This window comes from Lissotriton helveticus, chromosome 1_1 (assembly GCF_964261635.1).
Source record: "Lissotriton helveticus chromosome 1_1, aLisHel1.1, whole genome shotgun sequence".
NCBI classification, from domain to species: domain Eukaryota; kingdom Metazoa; phylum Chordata; class Amphibia; order Caudata; family Salamandridae; genus Lissotriton; species Lissotriton helveticus.
Window position 1 is genome coordinate 746,856,092 of NC_136057.1, and position 27,876 is coordinate 746,883,967.

At 41.5% G+C, this 27,876-nt stretch overlaps 1 protein-coding gene across 1 annotated transcript in view; it reads left to right on the forward strand.

Annotated features, from left to right (window-relative positions):
• ADAMTS20 (ADAM metallopeptidase with thrombospondin type 1 motif 20) overlaps window positions 1–27,876 on the forward strand; it is a 1,463,844-nt gene that overhangs the window by 512,374 nt on the left and 923,594 nt on the right. The window contains exon 12 of the mRNA XM_078648053.1: window positions 243–388. Within this exon, the coding sequence (XP_078504179.1) occupies window positions 243–388 (146 nt within the window). The remainder of the gene's footprint in view (window positions 1–242; window positions 389–27,876) is intronic.

The window sequence follows — 27,876 nt, forward strand, 5'->3', positions numbered from 1 at the left end:
TTCAATTTTGATTCTTTATTTGTATATGCTTTATTAATTTGAATGTTTTAATTTTAATATTATGTAATTTGGTAACACAGTCGTAGACCCCATGAATAGGTCTCATGGACCCCCAAGACTCCTCGGACCACAGGCTAAGAACCACTAATCTAGATGATTTAAGACCAATAGTAATCTTAATAGCCTTTTGTATTTTAATGTAACATTATTTTGTGTCTTATTTCTTTTTTTTTATTTACTAGCATTGCCATCATGGACTTTGTGTGGACAAAGCAATGGAAACACGACAAGTGGATGGACAATGGGGATCGTGGGGATCTTATAGTTCATGCACAAGAACATGTGGCGGAGGCATCAAAACTACGACCAGAGATTGCAATCAACCTCGGTATGGTTAATCAAAGCACCTTTATTCAATTTCACATTAAAACCATAAATGTACAAAATACATTTCATAATACATTAGCAAAGATGAATATAATCCACAATGAATTCTCAAATTTATATATACAACAAGCTTAGAAGTTAAAAATATGAACTATTACAATGTCAAAACAATACACAATTGAGATCAAATATCCCTATGAATACTTGAGTAAAAATTATTATCATCAGCTGGTTGTTTTTTTCTTACATAATTTAACAGATTACCATAGAAAAATTGATATGGCTAAGCAGGTTTCTAATGTGGAGAGTTGTTGAAGGAAGATCATAGCTGGTTTATATTGCCTGAAAGGATGATTTCACAAAATGTGTAAAATCAAGCACTGCTTTGCTATTGGCTAATATTTGCAAAAAAGAATACAGCGTACTGTGTTTAGTTTGGCGCATTCTCACATGGACACCTCAGTATGTTTGGTTTGAGTTACTACACCTGCCATTTTACTGTGGCACCCTTTTTTCCTTCTTCTTCTCCCTTTTTATCCTACCCCTTTCATTATATTTTCCTTTCTCCTTTTTTAGAGAGGTTGGGAAGTTCTCTATTATAAAGTACATTAGGATGGGTAATTATGTTATTACAAGCGGTGGCATCGGTTCCCCATGAACAACAATTATGGGTGCAATCCAGGGCACCCATTCAGGGGCAGGTGGGAGGCAGAGGGTTAGAGCAGACTACCGCTTGAGCCCGGGGTAGACAAGACTCGCAGGGACTCTGGCTCTCGGGAGAGGAGGGATACCTGGGATGGGGTGGGCGGGGTGGGAAGGGAAGGGCATTATGGGAAAGAAGCAGGTGAGGATTTTTTGAAGGGTAGCAAAAAAAGTGTAGCAAACGTTTTAGAATTCGTAATAACCAGACATTTCCACAAAATCCTTTTTTTTATAGTAAGATATGTCTCTTAGATCATTGAGAATCATATCATGCAATGTCAATAGTTTAAATAATATGATAACATTTTGGGCGATGCTATCTTTGTTTAGATCATTAAGAGCGAGTGTATTATGATTTTAGAAATTATTGCAACAATATCTTTAGATCAGAAAGGTATTATGTCCTCTAAAGTAACTGTGACCGTAGTGCAGCAGGCGGTTAAGTTTTTGCCCAGAGCTAAAGCTTGCGTTAAGGATGAGATACCCATAGAAGTTTATAAAATCTTTTCCCCCCAGCTAAATATATTTCTAGTTAGGCTCTTTAACCAGATTCTTCAAGGCGGTGCTATTGCAAGTACATTTACAGAGTCCGTTATTATTAGCTTTCTTAAAAAAAATGAATCCAACAAAAATCTACACGCCTATTGTCTGATTAGTCTGTTCAATTACGACTACAATTTATTCACCAAAATCATTGCATTGTCATTGTTAACACAATCAATCGTCCATAAAGATCAACCTGTTTTTTTACCAGGAAGAAGTATATGACCAACACAGATTACTTGACACAAGCAATTGATTATTTCCAATTCAGAAAACAAAGGCAATGGTTATAATGTTAGATGCCAAAAAAAGTGTTTGACCCGGTCCAATTGGAATGGGATGTTCTTTTTGCTATTCTTCTGAAGTAGCTTTTCCTATCATTAATAATAGACCGGCAGGAGAGGGACGCATCAAGGATGTCCAATGTCAACCATTTTGTTATCCTTGTTTTTTTTAACCATTGGCTAAGCTTAAACTCTATGCCAATTATATTGTTTTATATTTAGCAGCTGAGGAGACAAATATTAAGCACTCCTTTACAAAGAATAACAAATGTACACTTATAACTGGCTACAAGATCAGCCATTCAAAATCAGAGGCTCTCCACTTTAACTGTTCTCCAGAAATTCTACCCATAGCTATAAAGGCCCATTACTGTCCAACTCGCCCCGTAAGATATTTGGGAATTTAACACCTGGACTTTCTAGAGTGCTCAACTTATTAAAGAAATGGCAAAATCTCCCACTTACAATTGCAGGTCGGTTTACTCTGATGCAAATGAGCATTTTACGACTATTTTTATTTTTTATTCACAATAATTTGATTAAAGTTTCACAATCCCTTTTCGATGCAATTGAGTCCGAAGTATGACACTTTTTCTTGAAACGAAGGATGTCGAGGCTCAAAATTCAGGCTATTCAACAGGATTTGTAGGAAGGGGGGGTGGAACTTACAAGGTTAAAAACCTACTATCAGGCTGCGCTAAGCAACTTCCTGAAATCGATCTTTTTTCTTTTATGACAATCCCCAGACTATCCAGGAAGTCTAGGTATAATATATATTTAATGAATTTATTTCATGCCAGACTTTAGTTAGGAATAACCTACCACTTACCTTCTTTTTTGTGCTTTGTTTCACACAAGTTAAGCATTTCTGTGCAGGCTATAATACTGACATTAATTCATTAGCCGTGAAATTTTGTGCGGCTTATTTTCTATCAGGACTAAGTGGTGTAGGAAATTGGTATAAAATGTAATATCTAAGCATTGGGGATAAGCTACTTCCCGATTTTCAGAATAAAACCGCTTCTTTAAAGGGCTGTAAAATCAATCTACTCCAATGGAAATTTCATAACTGTCTGAGCTTTAAGGCAATTTGTGCTGCCAATTATAGGAGGATAGCGTTTTTTAGTAAATGGCTGCTTTACTATTCACTAAAGCGATTAATAAAATACATTCTGGGGTGTCATTGGCATGTTTTATGTGCCTTGGTTCACAAAAAGAGGGAGGTACCCTTCTATTGAGAATAGGGACTGGGTAGACTCAGAAAACAAGACAGAGGTGTCCCAGAATTGTAGGCACAAGTGTACGGATATGTTACACAACAAGAACTAATTATATTGCACCCATTATTCACATTATATGACCAAGAGGATCAAGTACGTCAACAAACACTAAATAATAAAAAATCAAAAACAATATATATGATGTATAAATAACAGATTATCAATTTATTAAATCCACAGTTTACAAACATTTCATCCATAAAAAACATTTCATAATGGCACTACAAAATTACACTTCAGAAAACAAAGTCGACGCTGCGTTTCGGTGATTCAAAGGATGTTCACCTTCTTCAGGACAGTTTTCTTTCTTTTGCCAAGAGGCTATGCCTGTTGCCAGGTTGAATATTAGGGCAATGTAAATATATTATGGAGGAGAAATCGTTTCAATGCAATCTCACCCAAGGAATACACCGGTGGGGGAAGGACTCAACATATAGGGACCTTTGTTGGAGCCACCATATTGATTTGAAAAATGCGAATAGCATGGACTAAAAAAAGCCTGTCAAGGAGCCTGTAAGGGTCTGCTTGCAAGTCACAACTGGATATCGACTGAGCTTGCGATACCACCATAGGTATGTTCATCAAGATTTAAAGATCTGTAAATGAGAACTGGTCCTGTTATCTAGCGACCAACACTGTGCAGGTAATTTTTCATTTTTTCTTGACAGACCTTTGTGATACGAAACGGCCTCCCTGCGTCCAAACGTCGTCTCTTCCAGTTGTTTTTGATTTGTATTATTTAGTGTTTGCTGACGTACTTGATCCTCTTGATCTTATAATGTGAATAATGGGTGCAATATAATTAGTTCTTGTTGTGTAACACATCCCTACATTTGTGCCTACAATTCTGGGACACCTCTGTCTTGTTTCCATGTTTTAGGTGCCCACAGGGGAACGCAGATTGGCTTCACAAGATATTTCCTTGTACTAAAAAAAAAATGTTGGCAGCAGATTTTCTCAATACATTAGCAGAAAACTAAAATATAAAATATTGGCTGACACAGTCAGGGCTTTTTATGGTATTATGACTCAGGAAACCGATGTAGCCATAGGATAACGTCAATTCCTTTTTATTTCTACCCTCGAAGTAAGGTCATTATTATTAGCAAATTGGAAGTTTGACATAATTCCTACACTAACTCAATGGATCACAAAAATGCATAGGGTTAAAGTAAGTGAAGATTTATATGGGAAAAAACCAGATCCTTAAAACGATTCAGACATATTTGGCAATATTGGGAGGAGGGGGGATGACGTTGGTTTTCAAAATAAGTTTAAAAGATTGCTTATCATGTGTTATTAGTGACTTAATGAATTGGCTGTTCTGATTCTACTATATTTTTCGTTTTGCTGAATGTATTTTGTGTTTACACTCCGTGCTTGCCACATTATTTACATTTTAAATAAACAGTAAAGTAAGACAAATGCACATAGTGCTTGAAATTGTAGCTATAGTTGCCGAATATTTGTAATCACAAATATATCCACCTTTACTACTGGCATTCCTTCTGATACATTTAAAATGAAAGCAGTGCTCAGAGGATCTTCACTATCCCTTTGGTCAACATTGAATAGGTTTCTCCCAGTGTCTTTGTCCCTGCCTTATCCCTCTTCTCTTTATATGTGTGTGCTTTTCTTGCTAGACAATTACCCATGACCTTGCAGAGGATGGGAAGTGGAAAGGGCAGGGAAATGAGGCAGGAAACTAGTGATGACCAGAAACATTAAGAGAATAAAGAGACATGAAGTTGAGTGAGAAGTGTGTGGCGATAGAGGTGATGTAGAAAGATCTAGGGAGATAACTAAAGTATATAAAGAAAGGTAAGGTTGCTAGATGTGCTAAGAAAAGGCACCTTTCCAGTACTAAATAACTTTTGAACTGGAATGCAAATACCCTTGCAAGAGTTTGTGCTGCTTTGTGTCACTTTGCAAGGCTTTACCCTGATGTAAATCCTTAGTAAACATGGCCCTAAATTTCTGTTAGGCATGTTCCGCTGTCACATTAGAAAGGGAATCTGATATTAATGAGCATTGTAAGTATGACAGGGATTTTGACTGTCCCACTCACTTTGGCAAAGGAGGGAGGGGGCCCTGGGCAATTGCCCACTTTGCCCATGCCTTAACACCTTGGCTGCAGCGTGAATTACCCTGCGGTGATGGACATTTCAATTGTGGGCGTGGTTTGGACGGCCCCCAGCCATCATGCGCACATGCCCTCCGTGACTCACGGGGCTTCATGAGCACGGAAGAGGTTAAAACATCTCTGTGGAGAGAAATGAACTATTTGCTGCATAATGATGTAGTTTCCTTTTTTTTCAAAAAAGTTTATCTTCTACTATTTTTTAAGTAGAAGAAATTAATCGGGTTGTTAATATAGCTTTCCTGTTTTCCTACTATGAGTTCAAACATCAACAAATGTATTTGTTCTTCTGCCAACTTCGACCCCTATGCATTTACTGAGATTTACATACTGTACTTTTTCTATTTCATTGCCTTCTCCCCCTTTCTCTTTCACCTCTTAGATATGACATGTTTTCTTTATGACCCCAGATATCGTATGCAGCGCACACGAAAGGTATATTTCATAAGTCACTTCCATATGGACACACAAATCTTCTAGTGGCCGCCGCTACTTACCAGGCAGGCGAGGGGGGAGGGGGAAGGGATGGAGGGGGTAAAACATTTTTAGGCTCTTCAGTCGACACCATTTGCCAACCTGACCACTTAGTTAATTTTTGCACAGTCCTTTGTCTGTCTGCATTCAGTTTTGGTAACTCAGAACCCAATATATTATTACATACAGTTTGGTTGTCATAGTGGGCACTTTACCCTTTAGGTTTTGTCAGTGGTGTACCGAACTTTGAGGGGGGCCGGCTGCAAAGTACATGGAGGGGACCCCCCATTCTCTGCACCAGTCAAAAGCTCTCAGGCCAGAGATCCGCCATACTGCAGGGGCTCACCCCAGCCTTAAAAAAAGGATTCTGGTTCCTCCATTGGTCACATCCGCCCTCTCATCGGGTGATTTACATACAACAGTAAATACTGCTGCTGCACCCTCCAGCAAAGTTACATAACACTGCCTCCAGCAGGCCTACCAAACCCATCCTCTTACTTGATGACCCACCTCCAAGCGAAGCCCGCTCAGTTAACTACCTCCAAACACAGAACACTGCTGTTGTGCTCGCTACTAATGCATCCATTACACTCTACTCTCACCCATACGAAACCCGCAGTTATGCTTTTCTGCCCACCTTTAAAACCACCTCTCGGATGTCACTGCAAACCCGTGACTGCCACCCACTGCTCCCCTGTCCACCACCTACAGAAAAACTGATGGCTAGTCCCTGTCTAACCACTGCCTACTAGTAAAGACAAAACATTTCAGCTGCTGTCCTCCCCAATTCCACTGTGGTAGTTTATAACATGTTAAACAATCACTTCAAATGACCACCCCAAAACAGTTCTTTCTGCCAGCCTCTACGGCATCCTGCTACTTCTCATCCTCTGTATGATGGACACAATAATATTAAATGTACAAAGGGTCCGATTTTTGTTTCCTCATGTCAACATTAATTTACACTATGTACCCCACTAAACCATACCTTCTGTCAAAGGCAAACCTGATCCCATATGTAGCACCAGTCAGCAAGTACCCTAAGAGCAAACACCAGAAAGAATGTGCAATTCATGTAATTAAATCTACAGTGACAACGTAGCATTTCCCCACCCACTGTCAGCCCAGCGAAGTCTGCAACAGCATAGTAGCCATCAATACTGCCAACGTCGGAGGCGCATTTCAACTTCCTTTCATTGGCAGCTCCTGATACATATACCTATGACTTCTGGGGGGCATCTACCACAGACCACATCATTCTTTGTCTCCCTAAGACTAACCGAATGCTGTCGGTGAACGCTTCTCTTCCCCCTTCCTTACTAATAACTAATGGAGGATAACTAAAAAAATATATAGAATTTTCTTATGCAAATAGCGTATCAAGCACTTGCTGTCAGCAGTCCTCACCAGATCCACTCGTATCAATATTCTGCTATTGCACCGTCCTGTCAACCCTATTATTATCTGGAGATGTTTTTTATCCCTTCCGTGAATTTGGAAAACCAATACCTTGCACTAAAACAAGTCCCTTTAAAACCTTTGCTACTTATAAAGGCTGGCAAAGCACTTACTTGTTTTACTAACTGTCATTGTAAAGCAAACCAGTAACTCATTCTAGGACTGGAATTACTGCTTAGAAGTGTGAAAGTTAATACTGGGACGTAGGATGATTTTTTACATGTCTGCCAGATACTCGTTCTTCCCTTCATGCTCACACAATGCGACAATACAATTTAGCTTAACAAATTGTTCATAAATGTACCGGAAGGTAAAGAAACAGCCCATATAATTTTTACAAAGAACAATAGACAATCGTCAACTTTATACCCCATGACAAAAAAGCCTTAGCGTCCACAGCTGGTCCAAATCTACGCCACCTATTTCTACCACACACAGCACATTTGAACATCTCATAATTCCATGCCACACAATATAACTATAAATAATTTAACCCTACAACATTCCATACCACATAATTACATTCTTGAAAATTTAAATACACATATTTCCACTTCACTCCATACCACATAATTCCACATCACATACTAACATTCCACAATTTAATACCATTCCAAACCACATAATTACACTCCACACAACACAATTCAACTACACATAATTCCACTTCAACATATATAATTATACTTCACACAACATATTTACACTCAACTCCAAAACACATAATTACCCTCCACAAAATACAACTCTGAAACATGCTGCATAATGCCACTCTGCACAATTATACACCACACCATGCCAAATAATTTCACACGTCATACAATTGCTCAATTCATCCGTACACAATTCATCACACAATATAATTACACTCCACATAATACCACTCAGCACCACATAATTAACCTCCACATAATTATGCTCTACTCCATATTGCATAAATACACTCACACAAATCCAGTCTATGCCACATAGCAACATTGCACATAGCTACACTTCACACCATGCCTCATAATACCACTCAACATAATTTTCACTCAACAGCATGTACTTCCACATCATACAATTCAACTCTACACATTTCCATTCCACACCACAAAATTCAACAACAAACTACATAATTCAAACCAAAAGCACAATTACACAACACACCACATATATCCAATCTACACCACAAAATTCCACATCATTCTCCAACATTTAACAGCACACCACATAAGTTAACTCCACTACATACCACTCCACAACACAACATACCATTCCAGATAATCTCACTCCAAGAGTCAGACACACAATCCCACTCCATGACACACAATCCCATTCCACATAATTCAAGTACACTCAATACCACATAATTACTATCCACATAATTACACTGCACACCATGCCACATTAGTTCACTACACAGATCCAATCCACACAACACACTTCCACAACTAACAATTCCAATCCAAACCACATATGTCCCCTTGACACCACACACATTCACTCAACTCCAAACAGAAAGCGCATAGGTAAAATACATTGTCCTTTACAACGTCAATAGCTCTGAATCTCACATATGCGAGACCAATTGCATAGCAAATGCTTGCTTACCTTCCAATGCGTCCCAGCAGATCTTGTTCCTGTAGCTGCAAACATTCTACTGCCCCAGTCAGCATTGTGCTGCCTCATCCCTTCTCAGAGGAACAGTGCCCTGTGGAGAATGCTCTCTCTGATGGCCCCCTCCGACATCCTATTTCCGGGCTTGGCTGTGACTGATAAGAAACAATCTAAGATGTTACGTTGTTTCTCTTCAGTCCAGGCTCAACCCGAGCACACTGCAGCTGCTTTAGAGAAGACACACACAGCTCTCTACAGATGAGCTGAGGGAGCCCCCTTCACGTACTGAAGACTGGACCCTCACCGCACCGCTGGGGCTGCAGGGGTGTTTGTTACGCCCCTGGGTTTTGTGCTGTCCTTCTCTCTCTTATTTAACATTGTTCTTCTTACTCTTATATTTGTGATTGCTCCTCATACCCCTTCATTATTTCCACTCAGTTATAATTTGCAATGTCTTTCCTCGCATAATCAAATCATTCAGGACAGTTATTGATTATAAAGTTTAGAATATTGATTGATAGTGATAATAAATATCTTTTCAGCCATGAAAAAGTTCCAATTGGAATGAAAAACGTCAACTGATCTGCTATCTGTCTGCCTTTACAGTGCATCGTCATCAAATCTACATTTTGTTACTCTACCTCAGAAGTGTTTCAATTTTGGACTACCTGTGGCTTTTATAAATGTTGCCATCCTGCACCTTAGATTGCTGTGTGTGCTAAAATTCTTTAAGGATGCACAATCTATAATATACATAAATAAACTTGCACAATGGGGCCATTTCTATCAAATATATATATTTTTCAGATGATGCTTTGATTTGAGAGTATCACTACCTTAGCTACGTTGCCCACTTAGGTTATGCAGCCATGTATTTTTCATTGATACTGGGATTTTATTCTAGAGCCTGTGTATGTTGATGGAGGAGGCCAGTTACTTAGGGCCTAATTACAAGGTTTAGCGGACTAGGGGACCGCCAAACCCATGGTGGCACTCCCTGGACTGCTATACTGGTCCACCGCCACATTGCAACTACAGCAATAGGACTGCCACAGGACTGCCGCAACCACTGGGGATCCCTGATCCTGCAGTGGTGTTGCAGCGGTGAGAGGGTGTAATATGGTGATGCTTCTGCACCACTAAGCATATTACGAGTTTCCTCACTGCAGCCCTTTTCATGGCAATGAGTCCGCCATGAAAAGGGTGGCGGTGAGGAAACTGAGGGTGCCCTACAGGGCCCCCTGTTGCTTCTGTGCACGGGGGTGCATGCATGGGGGTACATGTTCTACCCCCCTGTATTTCTGCACCCCCTGTTCCTGCACAGACAGAAACGCACAACATTGTGCATTTCTGTCCATGCAGGAACGGGCAGCAGCGCTCCTACGGCCATTCCTTTCTAAGGCTCTCCTATGAGCCCTAGAAAGGCACCACTATGTAACTGCTGCCGCTACTCGTAATCCGGTGGGCGGACGGGTTTGGAGGTGTTGGAGCAGGGCACTGGCGTGGCGGACCGCTTCATGACAGCCAAACCTGTAATCAGACCCTTAGTTTTTGCCTTAAATATTTCAGTTATTATTGTATTTTATATAATACTCTGTTTTGCTATAAATGCATCAATGTAATTATATACCAAAATGCTTTAGTAAAGTAGCATACAGTTATTTAGTAAATGGACTGCCCATACTACAGAAACACTAACACAGGTAATATGCAGTCGCTGCCATGCAAAACGGTAGGGAACAGCTTCCTGCTCTGCCGCACAGTCGCACACTGTGTTAGTGCACAGTCCATTACCTGCACTCACTATTATATGATCTCCTGACCAATACTCGGCTTGTCTGAAAACGGAGCAGGGCGTAATAATGCCCATGATGAAGTCACCTTGGGTAATCACGCAAGATGCAGGCTTATTTAGGCATTACACTAAATTATTGCACAAGCAATTTTACAGTATTTGGACATTGTCCCTTTTCGGCAATATCAAACAGGGTGGTATGTGCTGAAAATGGTGTACGCTGGCCATTGTACCACAAATAAACCATTTGTGAAGCTGAAATATTTCTCCCATAACATTTTTCAGTTTCAACTTAATATGATTCCATGACATTGTTTATCATTAAATGTATTTGAAGTTTTATCCACTGGCACTGGAAATAGGAATATGACAGCACCAGCAAATAGCTGCAAGAAATTGAGTGGGGGGAACGGGGAGAATGAGGGCCTTTGAGGTTTGTTATTTTTACCACATGTGAAACAAAAATCTAAGGCTGATTTAAATAATAAAGCTTCTACTTTTCCTAAATGATGCAACTATATGTTTGCATTTGCCTGCAAACTGAGGGTCTTTTGGTGATTAAACCATTTTGAGTTATTCCTTATCACACTACATGCTGAACATGAAACAGATGACTAAGATAGTACTATGATCATATATTACTTTGAGTAGTGAATTAGCAACTCGTTGACATGCTTGCTGGGGTCGAGGAGAGGGTTTAAAAGGGAGGCTCTGTCAAACATCTATCATTACAACTATATAAACAGTTTGCTGGTCGTCTTTGTGCTGTTTAAAAATGTTTTAATTGTATTTCTACCAGTGGAAACATAAGCAAGGTATAGTGACTCTTAATGCTTGTGTGAGGAGGGTAACACATATTTTAAGCAGAGTGATAAACAAGAAGATTCACAAAGTACACATAGATAAATTTGCACATGTAGTCTTCCATCAACGACTAGGCTGAAATATATATCTGATGCAATTTAAAAAAATCCTGAAAGATTCTTGAGTATACACTATGGAAACACATGATTACAGTCCACATGCTGGAATCTGTCCTCTTTCTTTTGTAATGTGAGGCCCCGCAGACAACAGAGACCTGCTACATCCTCAAGAATTCATCCATCCTATTGAAGAGGAAGAGAAAGTTCACTGAGGTGAATGTAAACTTGCTGTGAACTTTGTTGTCGACCGTCAACAGGGAGCTACAAGGACCTCACTCCCCAATGGAGCAGAGAAGGCGGCCATTTTGCAGGAGCTTCAAGACTCTGCAAATACTTTGGGAGTGAATTTACACACGATGGGGGTATTAACAAATAGGATGAAAGGAGGAGGGTGAAGGAGATTTCCAGCATACATGCAGTAAAGGATCTTCCTGGTAGCAGTCCCCGATGCTGCCTACCTTTCACCCCCTCGATAAATATATCTTCTCTGCCATCCACCCTGACCAGCTATATTGCCTGCCTGTTCCAGGGAATCCGGTTATCTTGCCTGGTAAGAGCAAAATACCTAAATCTCTAACTGCATTATCACTTACCACTCACGTCACAATATCCTCAAACAGAACACATCTTCCTCTACACATGCAGGTTCGTATCCCTCCCCTTCAAGAGTGCAAACTGTTTATATTTAGCTTGATACCTTTCTATAGTTCTTGTATGAAGTGTATTACTTATTTAGCACCAGTAAGCCCTTCCTGTGGCAGGACCAAAACCAGCCTAACATCTCAATGCATCCCTACCAACATTGCTCACTGCTATCAATGCACACTCATACTCCTCTGAGATATACATATTTGATTGCCATTGCTCATCACTGCGATTAATGCATTGTGTCTGTATATGCTGAGACAAGGCAGTAATCGCATACTTCGTTTGTCATTCAATAGGACTCTGATAAGCACATACATGTTATTTTCAGCCTCTGCCACAACCTCCATTTCTGCTGAAATGACTGCATCAACAGGTAGCCTGATGCGTGACATGAGACTGATGGCAGAGCAAGGTAAGTATACTTATATGTCAATTGAGTATTGTCTACATACTACGCTGGTTGCATAAGTTTAAGGATAGTGAAAATGTTTGCCTATAGCACAATAAGGACCCTATTTTCAGCAGGCCTCACTGGGGAAATTAACAGGTCTGAAAAAAGGCACATTCTTATTTGCCATATCACTGGTAAGTATTTGTATATGTTTTATGTGATTTGTTCAACCCACTCATATCCCAATTACACTGAATTAAAGTGAATGTCCTTTGTCACAGAAACCTAACATTCTTTCACACCAGTGCCTTGCTTCAAACTTACAGCATTCGTGCAGGGCCTGTCAACCTGGACAGGACTCTGTGGATGCTTATTTATTTTATTTTTTATTAATTTATTTTTGCCGTTTATGTAGCGCAAACTATGCCAAAGGGAATTAGAGCACTTTATATGAGTGCCAGATTAGATAAGGTCACATTCAGTTTTTTTAGGCCCAGGGAGATTAATTGATCCGCCCAGAATCACAGGTTCTTGAGCTAACTCCAGGACTCGAACATGGATCTCCAGTTCCAAAGTCAGCAGCTCTGGCTGTTAGGCCACATTTCCTGTTTACTCCCTGAATAACATTAAAATGTTCCCATAACCTCAAACTATTTGTGTTGTGAGATTTCAATACTCTATATGTCTCTCTCTCAACAGCTACAGTGGTGCAATGGTACCTGGTTTCAGCAGTATTCCACACCCATTACATTACATCAGGTGATATCCAGCAATAGTTAGGCTGTTTGACATACATCAGCAAGGTATGTTTTTTTACCCTAAGCTACATATTACTATCTATATCTATTTGAAACTATTCCTTTCTCATTTTTAGGTCTCGCCTGTCGATGCGCATGCGCATCGAGCAAGGCGAGAGTATTGGCACTTATCCGCTCTTTATCCACACTGCAAGGAATCGTGGCGATTCCTTGCAGTGCACGATAAATTTAAGCTCAATGCGCATGCGCATTGAGCTTAAATGCGCGTGCACATGCCCCCAGCCGCCTACTCTCTCTCTCAGCATTCCCACAACTCCGCCCCCTCACTACTTGATTGCACGGCCGCTAGGCCGTGCCTCCCCTACTCTCCTCCCCCCTCCTCCTCTCCTCCCATGCCTGCCTGCCTGCCTCAACTCTCCGCCTCCCGATCTTTTCCTAGCTCCTGATCTTCTCCTGCCGGGGTTCCGATTTCCCTTGCACCCCCGATCGTCCCCTGATTTCCTCTTGTCTCTGCCCTCGCCGGATCCTCGGTTTCCTACTTCCTGGCTCCCTTTTCCCGGCTTCCTGGTTGCGCCTCACCGAACCCGGGGCATCTCCCGGGCGTTGCACCCTCCGGTCGGCGGAGCCTGAAAGTGAAACCACGCGGGCTCTTCCTCCTGACGCTGCTTTCGGTTCTGAAGGAACACGTGTGCAGACTACAGATGAAAGCCATCTGCCCCGCGCCCCCTCCCCCTAGCACCCCCAGCCCGAGGCAGCTTCCCCTGCACAGACCTGCTCTCGGAGGTTCAATTATCGATCCTGTTTCCGGTGCCTTTGTGTGTCTCCGAAAGTGGGAATTGTACTGAACGTGAGAAAAACACACACAGCTACTGCTGCCTTGGAAGACTGCCAAAAGGGCGCTGACGCTGGCCACAAACTTGTTTGTTTTTGTTTTTACAAAGTACTTGTCGCGTAAGTATTGACGCCTCCACAGGTTATTTTGTTCAGTGTTAACTTTGTGTACCAATCACCGTTAGTGCCCCTATCTTTCGCGTCGGCATCTTATTTATTGACCGTCCTTCCATTCTACAATGCCACTAACTGCATTTAGTGCTCTGGCGAAATGGCCAACTCGATTCGGATGTACATCAGCGTAATTCTTCTTTTTACTGCTTACTGAGATTAATCTATTTTGCCCTTTCCCTCTGCTAAATTGTAAGGTGGTGAATGTTTACTGTTCAACCCCAACATTGTTTTCATTAAGGCCAACCCAGAATTTGTTACAAAGGTATCCGTAAATAAACCAGTGGTTTGTGCTGGCACATTACGTAGTGAGTTTTTATTTCGATACATTTTGGTGTTATAGCACGTGTGCCTAAATAATAGCAATTTCCTTTTGCTTGCATTGGTGTAGTGCCCTTTCGGTGTTTGATGTATCCCTGAAGCACACACTTTTCACGTGGTTCTGAAGTTAATATTACAAACCTGAGTACTATCAATTTTGTAGAGCAAGTATCTCAACTTCTCCCAGAACATTCTACCGTTACCGTAACCCATCCTTCTCCCTCTCAATACTCTGGTAAACCCCCTTGATACATTTCAAACACACGTTTTGGTATCAGCCACCAGTCAGCCTTCCTCCTCAGGGCCTCCACACCATTGTTGCTGCGTAGCAGGATCGGTACAGCGCTGCCACCTCACCTCTCAATGCTGTAGGTCAGGGCGCAAGGTGCGTGTCCCAGCGGCCACTCCAGCATTCAGCACCTCCTCGCCTCACCGCCTCGGTCTGCCTCTCACCTTCGCCGGCATCAGGCCTCCGCCCGCATCCCATAACTGCCATCTTGGGAGCGTAGTGCACCACAGGAAGGTTAAGGCGATCTCGCCCTCCAGACTTCTCCCCCAGGACTGCCGCCTCCGCAGTTTTCCGCTGTGAGTCTGCACGCCGAATCGCCTCCCAGCCGCTCACAAACAGAGTGCACATCTCCCGTTGCCGCAGCCGGTGGAAGTCTCCCCCGCAGTGCGCTGCCGTCATTTTAGATGCGCAGCGCCCAGTGCTCAATCGGGTGATTTTGCTGCACTTACACCCTTGTAACAGCACCAATGCGCCCCAGCAGCAGTCCAGCTCATGCACCAGGATTTCCGCAACCAGTTTTGCAGTAAGGGGCCACCTTACAATCGCCAACCCCTCACCCTCAACCCCTCACCCTCACTCACTCACCCTCAACCCCTCACCCTCACTCACCCACCCTCAACCCCTCACCCTCACTCACTCACCCTCAACCCCTCACTCTCACTCACTCACCCTCACTCACCCTCAACCCCTCCCCCTCGATCCCTCCCCCTCAACCCCTCACCCTCACCCTCACTCACCCTCAACCCCTCACTCACCCTCAATACCTCACTCACCCTCAACACCTCACTCACCCTCAACTCCTCACTCACCCTCACCCTCACTCACCCTCAACACCTCACCCTCACACAGTGCAATAGGTCTCAGAGGATTTTTAGTTAAAGCTTTTACAATTGTTTATTGCTTTTTTGATTTGTAATTCTTTAGCATTGGCTACAAAAAATAAAAATGCAAAAGATTTACAACAAAAAACCCATAAACAATTCTAAACGCACTAACTCTAATGCTGCGAGACCTATTGCATTTCTAATGCTTGTTAATAAATACCTGTCCAGTTATAATGTTGTCCTTTAGAAAGTAAGATGCCATATCCCTCTTTTACATTTATTGGCATCAACACAAGGTGTCACACAAGTTGTCACACTTGATCACAAATACACTCTTAATTTTAACGTTTTTAGTTATTGTTTTCTGCAGCAGCTACATCAAGGAACATGTCCTCAGCCACCTTCATGGACTGTTGGTAAGCAGCTGACACAAAGACCTTCTTCTAAACAACAAGTATCAATGGGCCCTCAGTAAGATGCTGCCTTAATCTATCTAGGTGTTTGGGCACATTACACCCCACAGATGTTTTTATATGTCAATGCAATGTGCCCTCAGACTTTGTAGAACTGTCATCTGTGCCCTAAAGTTACAGTACAATGTGTCTTCTCGTTGCGGCTACACCATCACAATGTCAACGTTCTAACTGTCATATCAGTTTACTTAATACCTCGAGTCAAACTCCCTCATAATTATACTGCTCTATCTACGAGTGGAGGATGGTATGTAGAAAACACCATTGTCTTCCAAAATGTCATCTTTTTGACTTCTACTGCTGCAGAGAAAGTTGATGCCATTCAGGTTGACAACTCAACGTTCACCCTGGCAGCCAGTAGATTCTCTCCTACGCATCAGCAAGAAGCCACTTATGCTCGTCCGTGCTATGCAGGAATCTTCTCCAACCACCCCATAGCCTACACGTAACTCATTTGCCACCCCTGTTCCATTCTTTCCTTCAGGTGTGAAGTAAGGAAGAAGGAGGCGAGGTATGTCGAAATCAGTATTTATTTCATGCTCTCCAATAAGACGGGGATCCCTGCCTGCTGTCCGTCTCAACCGCCTCTCCAGGAATGGTGTGTCACCGTAGAACCTAGAGAAAGATTCCATGGTAAACACTCCATCCCCACGAGATGCAGCGGAACGACCAGAAGCACTTACAACATATCCCCTTTCGTTATAACAAAAAAAGAACATAAGAAACAAAGGAGAGGACAACAATACACAATAATGCATATCACTAAATAACAAGCAAAAATATTAAATGTCAAACATTTGTGACAACAAAAGCAGTGAAGCGAGAAATAAAATAAAAATGTATAATATAGATAATGCAACATTTTCATAACAAAATCATCAAAACGTCTTGGCACTTGACGCAACCTTGGTTGTTTAACAACACAATCAATAATACCACCACCCACTCCCTTTTCCATGACAACAGATGGTGAAACAACCTTTGAATGAAGATTAATATGAGATGCATCATTACACTTCTTGTACAGAGCCAACCTCCGAAAATTCAAATTCTGTCCATTCTCCAGGACAACATGCCATTTATGGACTTCTTTTACTTTCATAGAGTCAGAAAACCTATTAGGACAACGCTACCCTTCTGCCACAATTGATCCTGACCAAATCACCAACCTCAATGTTACCAAAACATTTTGTTCTTGTGGTAATTGTGATTCCATCATGCATCCAATAACGTGTCAATTTAGTATTGGGTAACCTACCTCTCATTCTCATAAAAGGTATTTCATTAGTAATACTATGTACAGTAGTATTATGTGCCTACACCATGTCTTGTACACACTTTTGAACATTCTGCCATCCTTGTATAGCCAATTGGATAGCGTCCTTAACAACCCTGTTCATATGTTCCACCATACCATTTCCCTGAGGGTTATACAGGGAAGTACAGATATGCTTTATGCCATTATTTCCAAGAAAGCTACACATAACATGAGAGGTTAATTGTGTTCCGTTATTGTAACCAAAGTGTGTGGAAAACCTTCTCTCATGAAAATTGCATTAAGGCTCTCAATAACAGTAGCAGTGGTGATATTCCGTAAAAATTCTACCTCAAGTCAATTGGAGCAAACATCAACTAAAACCAAGGCATAATGTTTATTACCAGGGACAAAATTTAACGGGCCAATGAAATCAAGACAAACCTTTTTGATATTTTTTAAAGCATGATCTTGCATAGTGTCCCAAGAAAATGGTACTCCTTTCTTTAACAACTGTCGTAAAACCTCAGTCTTGTGTGCAAAATTATTCACAAACTTGGAGTAATACTCTATCAGTCTCATAAAGGACTTTAACTGTTCTTTTGTGGATGGTGTAGCTGCATTTCTGATGGCATTTAACAAATCTTTCTTAGGTTGCACACCCCGCTCAGAGATAGTGTACCCTAAATAGTCTACTTCTTTAGCTAGGAATAAACACTTATCTTTCCTCAGCGTAAGGCCATCACTCTATAATGAATCTAACACACCATCTAAAGTAACATTGTGTTCGGCAAGATTTTTACCAGTTATGAGGATGTCGTCTTGAAAATAATGGACATTGGTGAAATCTTTGAGAAGATGATGCATCATGCGTTGGAATACGCTAGCGGCTGAAGCTAGGCCGTGAGGCAGTCTTTTAAACTGAACAATTCCTTCTAATGTGAGAAAAGCAGTTAATTTTTTAGATTTGGTATGTAAAACAACTTGGTGATAGGCTGATCTCAAGTCGAATTTAGTAAAGTACTTTGCCTTATTCATTAGTAAGACCATTTCTGAAATATTCGGAAGAGGAAAACTCTCAACAATGATGTTTTGGTTTAATGACCTGTGGTCTACACAAAAAGGAAGTTTGCCATCCTTGTTTTAGTGACGACAATCGGAGAAAGCCACTCCAAGATCTCAATTTGCTCAATTATTTCTTGCTTTTGCATGTCAATAAGCATATTTTTGACCTCCTCATGAACAGCAATGGGTATTTTTCTTAAGGGATGTCTAACAGGAATGGCATCCTTCTTAACTTTAATTTCATGTGTGTACCTCATTAACTTCCCTAAATCAAGACAAAAAATATTTTGGAATTTAGCCAAAACGGATTCAAGACTGGGATAGCCTTCAATAACCAATACATGTTCAGGATATCTGGGATCAATAATAATGTGTAAATCATGTCGCTGTACCCATCCTAAGATTGCTGGACCGACACTGGAGACATAAACCTTACCAGTAGCAATTCTACCCTTAAATTCAAATGTAGTCTCCATGACGCCTTTGATGTCAATAGTTTCACCACTATAACCCTTAGGAGACACATCACTAAGAGATAAACAAGCATCAGGCCAACATTAATTAAAAATACGAAAAGGAATAATGGTAAGCATGGAGCCTGGATCAACCAAAAGAGATAAGGAAACTCCATTCAATGTGAACGTTGCTTTAGGTCTCTGAAGGATACCTGAAATTAAATACTCAATATACAGAGACATTTCAGGAAAAACACTTTCATCATCAATGAAGGCAACCCTATTCCTTTTAGTGTTATTGCAAACAGAGCTTAAATGGCCCCTTTTACCATAATTATTACAAGATGTGTCCCTCCAAAAAATCCAGCAAAGTCTGCAGCATGATTGACACTGCCACATCTATAGCAACTCTTACATTTATTTTTGTGGTCAGACGGTGTTTTCGGTTTAGCCTTCATGAATTGCTTACTCTGCCATCACTACTTGACAGAATGTCTTTCTTGACAACAACATTTACAGAATCCTCTTTTTTGAGTTCCAAGGAATGCATTTCTTGCATGCATTTGTCAGATTCCTCTACTACTTTGGCAATGGTGATGGCTTCCAAAAGTGTAGGGTTTTTTGCTGCCCATAGTTTTTCTTGCATTCTTATTTTTACATTGTACAATCAGTTGATCTCGAATTAATTGATCAGTCATAGTGCCAAAATCACATTTTAGAGCGAGCTCTCTTTAATGGGTGACCATTTGATCTACAGTTTCATTATCTTTTTGAGGCACAGTGTAGAATTTGTGACGTTGCATAACAATATTAACTTGTTTACTGAAATACTTGGTAAATCATTGTTTTGCTTCATTGTATGGATTGTCAATAGGTTCACCATCAGCACAAAGAATTTCAGTTCGGGAGGGAACATGGCGGCCGGCTAGGAAGCACGGCCGTGAGCTCTGGCGTTCCGAAATGCAGGATTCATGAAAGGCACAAAAACTAGCTAAATATCGGGCTTAAAACCCTTTGTTGTAGTTGCGAGAGATGCGGGAGTGATTTGCCCCCTAAAAAAAAAAAACGTGGCTCGACCCATAACGACTTAAAGAATAAAGAATAAACACGACTGAGGTTTACTGAAGGTTACCAGCGTGGGAGCGGTCCATGGTGGCGGCTGCAAGTTTTGCTATCCTTGGTACGGTGGTGGCGACAGCGTTGGAGCGAGGAGAGTGTTCATCCTCCACACTCGAACTCCCGTGGTGGTGAGTGGCTCGGCAGCTGTGGAGGGGCCGGCTCGCGGCGGCCCTACTAAGCTTCCGGGTCGCGAGAGGCAGAGTCAGCAGGGAAACTGGTGAAGGTGGATCGGATCAGTTTCAGCCACGTAGGCAGACACTGACTCGAGTACAGGGCGCCTCCGTGACAGGGACTGCAAAGGAAAAAAGGTGAGAGGGCAGAAGAGTGTCACGTTTGTTAGACTGGACGAGGGGGAGGATATCTTAATAGCAGACATAAACCCCCAAAATATCAGTAAAGGAGAGCATTCGAGGTCTGACGGGAGCTGCCATATGACCCCAAAGAAAGGAGCTAGGGCTAGCTTAAGCAAGAAACAGAAATCTACTTCAGGCCTCGGTGAAAGAGCAGTGGAGGGAGAGGTGTTGGTGCCGCCAGGGCAAGATACTCCAGACAGAAGAGTCCAGAGAGGGGAGATAACCACCAAGATAACCGGTGAAGCAGCGCCCGAACCGCCTGACACTTCTACTAGGTTACCGAATAACACACATAAGACGCATAAGGGTCCCTCTTCTAAGGTGAGCCTAACACAAGGTAGTGTGCACCTGACGAAAAACAGATATTCCCTGAGGAATGCTGAATGCATACAGTTGCTACCAGGAGGAGAGGAAGAAGGAGAGGGGAGTTCGGACAAGGATAGGGGGTTAGGTACTGGCACAGCACTGGCTCGAGTGTCACCCCTTTTTCCAATGCAAAAACATATAACACAGACAGATAATATAGACAATATAGGGAAACCGAAGGAACTCACAAGACGGAATAAGAATCTTATAGGGAATCATATAGGGAATCCAAGAGTAACTCCGTCTCTGAGATCGTTTTTCAAGTTAAATGAAGCAGAACCTAAACCTAAAGAGACATTAACACTACAGGGGGAACAATCAGTTACAGTCACCACGGCTACCATTTAACTACCTTAACTACCTCAAATAGATACTCTATACTGGAGGAACAGGATGTGGAGGACACATGCATGCTTGTGGAGGAGCTTGCGTCAATTGCTTCAGTAGGAACTGAACAATCCCTAAACATCTCCTAAACAAACGTACCTGTAGGGAATCATTCAGAAGGGCGAATAAAGGAAAATTCAGTAAACATAAGCGCAATGATAACACAACTCTCCAAGGAGATAAAAGATACTTTTTCCATATCAGAGAGTAATCAAACAAAAATACAGGAATCTTGTGCAAATTTGAAAACAAAAATGGCAGAGATCACAGTGAGAATGACAACAATGGAGACAACGGTTGGGGAGTTACAAGAAGAGGTAAAGAAAAATCAAAAAGAAATTAAACCCTAAAAAAGCAGTGAAAAGGAAATCAGGGATAAGTTAGAGGCGTTAGAAAACAACTCTAGGCCTAACAACGTAAGGCTTTTGAATGTCCCTGAAGGCCTGGAGAAGGGGAATCTAAAAGACTTTGTGGTGACCATCATTAAGGAGGCCATGCCAGAATTTTAAATTTGGGACCTTGAACAAGATATTCAGAGGGTCCATAGAGACCCTTTTAGACAAGACCCAAAAAGGGACAAACCACGGAAAATACTAGTGAATTTTCACACTTATGTAACTAAAGAGGCTATACTCTCAACCACTCTCCAGGCGAAAACATTTCAGAAAGACGGCTGATCCGACTCTATAAGATCGGATATTGCTAACACTACATTAAATCGGCAATGGGAGTTAGGAAAACACATTAAAACTCTTGAGGCTCTGGGGGCAACAGCACAATTGAAATTCCCAGCCACATTGAGAGTTATGTCGAGGAATAAGATGCATAACTTTAGAGAAGTTAAAGAGGTTGAGAGTCTGATTGACCACATAAATAGTCAAAAAGGGGCACACTAAATTTCAATATAAGTTAGGATCGTCGGAGCTGCAAGGGGTGTAATGCAATACCCCATATGGAATAAGGGAGGGTTCCCTAGGGAGGGAGGAGGGTGTCAACGACAGGAATGCACATTTTCACTTGTAATTAGGAGCACTGGGTGGGGAGTATTAGGGGAAAAAACTCCACAAAAAACCCCCTGATACATGACATATTAAGACATACTAGCTGAAACTGCGATTATCCCGTTTAGATATTTAGACTGGGAAATAAAAACAAGGTTATACGCAGATGATTTGATGGTCTACACACCAAACTTTGGGACAGCGTTACCACGTTTAATGGATTTAATGGAAAATTTTGGTACAATATCTGGCTATTTAGTTAATAAAGAAAGAACGGAAATTATGACTTGGAATGACTCAATAAATTCTCAACTAGAGAAGCCAGAGATCAGGTACCTAGGAATTAAAATAATTAAAGACCTAAATAATATAGCGTTTATTAATTTTAAGAAACTACACCTGGAAACCAAGACCTTGTTAGAATCATGGATGCAGCTGCCACTATCTGTATTGGGCAGAACAAACCTGATCAAAATGATTATTCTCTCAAAGTTTACGTTCATTTTCAACCCTTTACCATTACATTTTAAATCAGAATGGCTTCAGAAACTACAAAGTGATCTGACCAGTTTTGTATGGGAGAATAAAGCGGTGAGAATAGCTTGGAAAAAGCTACGTAAAAAGAAATTGGATGGGGGATCACCTTGCCGGACTTTAAATTATATCATTGGGCTTTCTTTTTTAAAAACACTAGACACCTCCTGTTGGACAATTCACATAACATCCTGCCTCATTTACAAGCTTTAAAAAAGGACTTTCCGGAGGCCATCCTAAATTCTTAAAAAAGATTACATTCAGAGTTCTGTTAGACGCCTGTGATATTTGGGTGCAAATTAAGCGGGTTATGGACATATCATATTATAGTAGCAAAGCGCCTATCTGGAACACTCCAGACACACCAGAATGCCTTTTGGACATCCTAGCTCTTCCATTAGTAAGGGCAGGTTTAACAACTTGGGGAGAGTTAATGGAAGGAAACTCTATCATTCCTTGGGATGCTCTGGGCCTAAAAACAAACTACACCTTGTCAAGACTTAAATATCTTCAACTAACAAGCTGGGCCCGGAACGAAAAACAGTTTAGCGCGGATTCAGAATGGGAGGGAGAATTTGTGGAAAACCGAGTATTTAAAAAGGAAGTGGCTAAGTGGTATTGGATGCTCGTGGTAAGAGAGGACAGCAAGCTACCCGCACCAGAGGAAATATGGAGAAAGGACTTACCAGATGAAGATACCCACACTTTATGGCACGTATCATATGCAGCACTTTGGTCAAGCATTAGATCCGCACCTTTAAGAAGAAACCATCTTTTTACTCTGTACAGAGCTTACTGGTCTCCCAAAAAGTTGGCCAAATTGGGAGGAAGTACAAGAAGATACTGCCCTAAGTGTGGGCTGGACAATGCGGATGACGTACACATGTTCTGGCAGTGCCCGGTAACCCAGATCTTCCGGTGCGAGGTGGGTAAGTTTGCCTCCTAAGCATTAGGAGCCAAAGTCCAGGTAAGCCTTGATCTTGTTATTTTTGGGATAACGCATAAACAGCCAGATTCATCAACGGAAAACCGGCTCGCAAAGGGCCAGATTCTGAGAATCTGGCCCTTTGCGAGCACAATTTTTGCATTTGGGATTCATCATCCCAAATGCAAAATTCGCAAATTGCGAAATCGCTAAATTGCGAGGAATTGCATTTAAGGAATCTCTATTTGAGATTCCTTAAATGCAATTCATGAACCATTTTAGAATTGCGAAATTGCAATTTTTGGCCGCTATTTACCGCGAATTCTGACTTTGTGGTAAATAGCCAAAACTTAGAAAAATGCACTTTAGTGCATTTTTCTAAGTTGTATGTTACACACACACATGTCCTTTGGACATGTGTGTGCGCAACATCAGTCTAAATTTTCATTTCAGGGGTGCTACAGGGTGTCCTTTGGACACCCCTGGCACCCTTGAAATCGCATCCTTATTTGCGATTAGCAATTTGCTAATCGCAAATAAGGAAGCTGTAGAAATCGCAAATAATATTGCGATTTCTACATGAATCCCGTTTTGCGAGTCTTTTAATAGCGATTCCTTAATATTCGCTATTAAGGACTCGCAAAACTGGACAATGATGAATCTGAGGGAAAGGTAATCAAAAATATATAGCAAATATATCACAAGCACATTAATTATTTACGTTGATAGTAATGGCACGAAGAGAAATATGTACGAAATAGGTAGCACAGTCAGCTCCATCATTAAGGGAATGGATTCTATATGTTAAGAATTGATGCAGGCTAAACTGTATAAAAGGCTCTCCTAGACGTATTAAGATGTGGAAACCTATCTGGGATATGCGTTTAGGAGACAATGATGAGTAAGTGCACTTTGTGCCGATTTTGTGGTTTAGGGTAAGTGGCATAGTAAAGTCCAATGATTAAGGCATATTAAACTTTGCTGGCGTTTGGGCAGATCGCATTTATTTCAAGATATATAGTTTAATAAGGCCTTGGCTATCTGGGCAGAGGTGAAGAGCCGGTCATCCCAGTTAGTACGCACCCAGTCTCAGCCTTTGTCGAATGCCCTGTATGAGGACAAAAAAAAAGAATTTCAGGAAGAAATTTGAAAGCATGTTTGCCAGCTTTACCCAGTGAGTTTAATAGAATGGCTCTCTTCCTAGATGCTTGGAACCAGACACCATCGATGGCTTCCAAATAATTTTCAAAAATACCAAACCACTCCTACCATTCAATAACAGGAGTATCTCCATCAGCTAGAAATGACAGTGTAAGAGAAATATTTTGGGTAGCAGCCATGTTAAAATGAACAATGAATGAGAATGAGTAAATAAAAATAATCAACATTTAAAAAAAAAACAGGGTGTGCAAATCACCGTGTTGTCTCTGCACAATATTGAAGTAAAGAGTTGGGCTGATGAGGATTTGCACATGTGGATTCGTATCCCATCCTCGTCGCCAAAATGAAGTAAGGAAGAAGGAGGCGAGGTATGTCGAAATCAGTATTTATTTCATGATCTCCAATAAGATGGGGATCCCTGCCTGCTGTCTGTCTCAAGCACCTCTCCAGGAACGGTGTGTCACCGTAGAACCTCGAGAAAGATTCCACAGTAAACACTCCATCCCCGCGAGAGGCAGGGGAATTACCAGAAGCACTTACAACAAGGTGCAATGCTGGTCTTCTCTTCATTGTCCTAGGCGAGACTGATATCTACCCAGTACATAAGGACAGTCCCCCAGTTGTCCACCTACTCTGTTCATCGCAAGCAGCTGGCGTTCTCAAATGACTACACCTGAGGGAGTTGGCTAGTTAAGTTATGTACGTACCCCATTGCCTCTTCACTCCCAGACCACTTCTGATTAGCAGTCTGCTTATTAGTCGTATAGCTGCGTACACCCTTGACTATAATCAAAGGGCCTTTTCAGAGCTCTGGACCAGCATTTTGTTTGACAAACTGTGTTTGTGCTAATTCTAAAAGCATGTGAATGTTGTGCATTTCTGCCCACCTAAACTTTACAAATCAATTTTTTTCTGCCTTCCTTCTCTCCTCCTCCAATGTCCCTCTTCCTACCTGCTTTCCCAGACACAGTTTGTGGATTAGAAATCTGAACACGCCCCTCTTTCTGCTGCTCTCATCTGGTGGTTGCTAGGCAGTAACTTGTCGGCGTCTGCAAATGAGCTGTAGAGACTGAGAGAGGGCCACATAACCTTGCCACCAGGCCTTTTACTTTGCTCCCCAAGGGTGTTTCAGCCCAAGCCTTTAGGCCAAGGGGGACTTGCCTACTTGGGGATTGTATGGGAGTGGGCCATTAATCCTGCCTTTTCTTCTACCTACAAACCTTCACCAGGGCCCATCCACATTCACAAACATGCGCATACACTCACATCAAACAAAAACACTCCTCCCACCTCTGCCCAAACACTATGAAACTCTAATAAATATTCCTACATACCCTTCTACCCTACATCCAAAGAAGGGCTCCCATTATTCCCACACAAACTAGAACTTTATGTTAAAATTCAAAACTATATATTACCAATATACAACTAACTCACTCTGCAAATATCCATAATCCCCACAAACAACCTGTCTCTTTTTACACAAAAATCCCTCCAGTACCTTTTCCCTGCCCCAAACACTGTCTGGATCCGCTCAACCCTTTACTCAACTGTCTATCATACCATCCCCCTGCACAACCCCCTCTCTGTTTCACCCATAACACAGGCAAGACACTCTGTACACTCCCCTCAACCGCCAAGACTACCCTTTTCATTTATTCAGCCTACAACCAACTCTACTAATCCATTTATATCTCCTTTATGCTTCAGAGAATCTCCACTAGCACTCCCCCTTCAATATCCCCACCTCCTCAGTTCTTCACATTTAAATCCTACACATGAAGTCACAACATTATTATAAGATATTACTACTTCAAAAAAAAAACAAGTAAACACACTTTGTTCTTTAAACCAAATCAACACTCAATTACAAACGTCCATTCATTCCAATATTCAAACACACATCCACTCTGCCCCAGAGACCAACACAAACAACTCACATTCTATACCAGTTCCACCTTGGACTTCCCAAAATACGAAGACCCCAACTACTCATTCCAAAAATACACATCAACACTCACTCACCTGCATATCATCCATTGCAGAATTCAGAGCCAGAAAACCAGCTCCACCATCACCCCTAACCCACACTCCTTCCACCTTTAACATAAGAAAAAGAAAGCAACTGTATACCACTCTTCATAACTTGGCATCCCCTTGTCTATCGCACAACTGTGCTAACTTTCAAAAGCATCTACACAGCCTCACCTCAACTCGTCATTCAACCACTTATATACACATACCCAACAAAATGTCTTATAAGCCTCTTGGATGAGAACAATGATACCCACAAATAATAGATTTTCCATCTTGCTACAGTTAACACCTTCACCAATAACACACCTTGTACAAATTCAGAGTACATTACTTACTCTCTTGCGGCACAAAATCACAACACATCCAAAACACATTCTTTAAACTGCCTACTAATCAATGCTAATCCATTTCCAAAAACAAGTACCACGTTTTCGACCTATCAACAGATATTAAACTTGACTTACTCTTCATAACTGAATCATGGCTGGGGGAAGACATGGCACCAGTATTGCATGAAGCTGTCACACCAGGCTATGAAACTGAGACACAAAATCACACAGGGAAAAGGGGAGGAGGTGGCTTAGTCGTTAAATTTCAGGAAAAAAGAAAATCTCACAAAAGCGGAGGATGTTTTCTTACAAGGTTGTGAGGCCCTTCTTGTCAGGTGCAGGTCTACCTTAACCTTTTCCTTTAACTTTCTCCTTCATTACAGACCACCACCTAGCAATGGAACATTCCTACACACCTTTCTAGACATAGTTTCATACTTTCTAACACTAAATTCAGACCTATGCATTCTTGGTGACCTGAACATATAATTTGACAAACCTATTATGCCTCACCTCAGAATGACCCTCATTGGCCTAGACACACTCAACCTATATCCGCTCATTCTCGGACCCACACACATTGCAGTTATCTTAAATA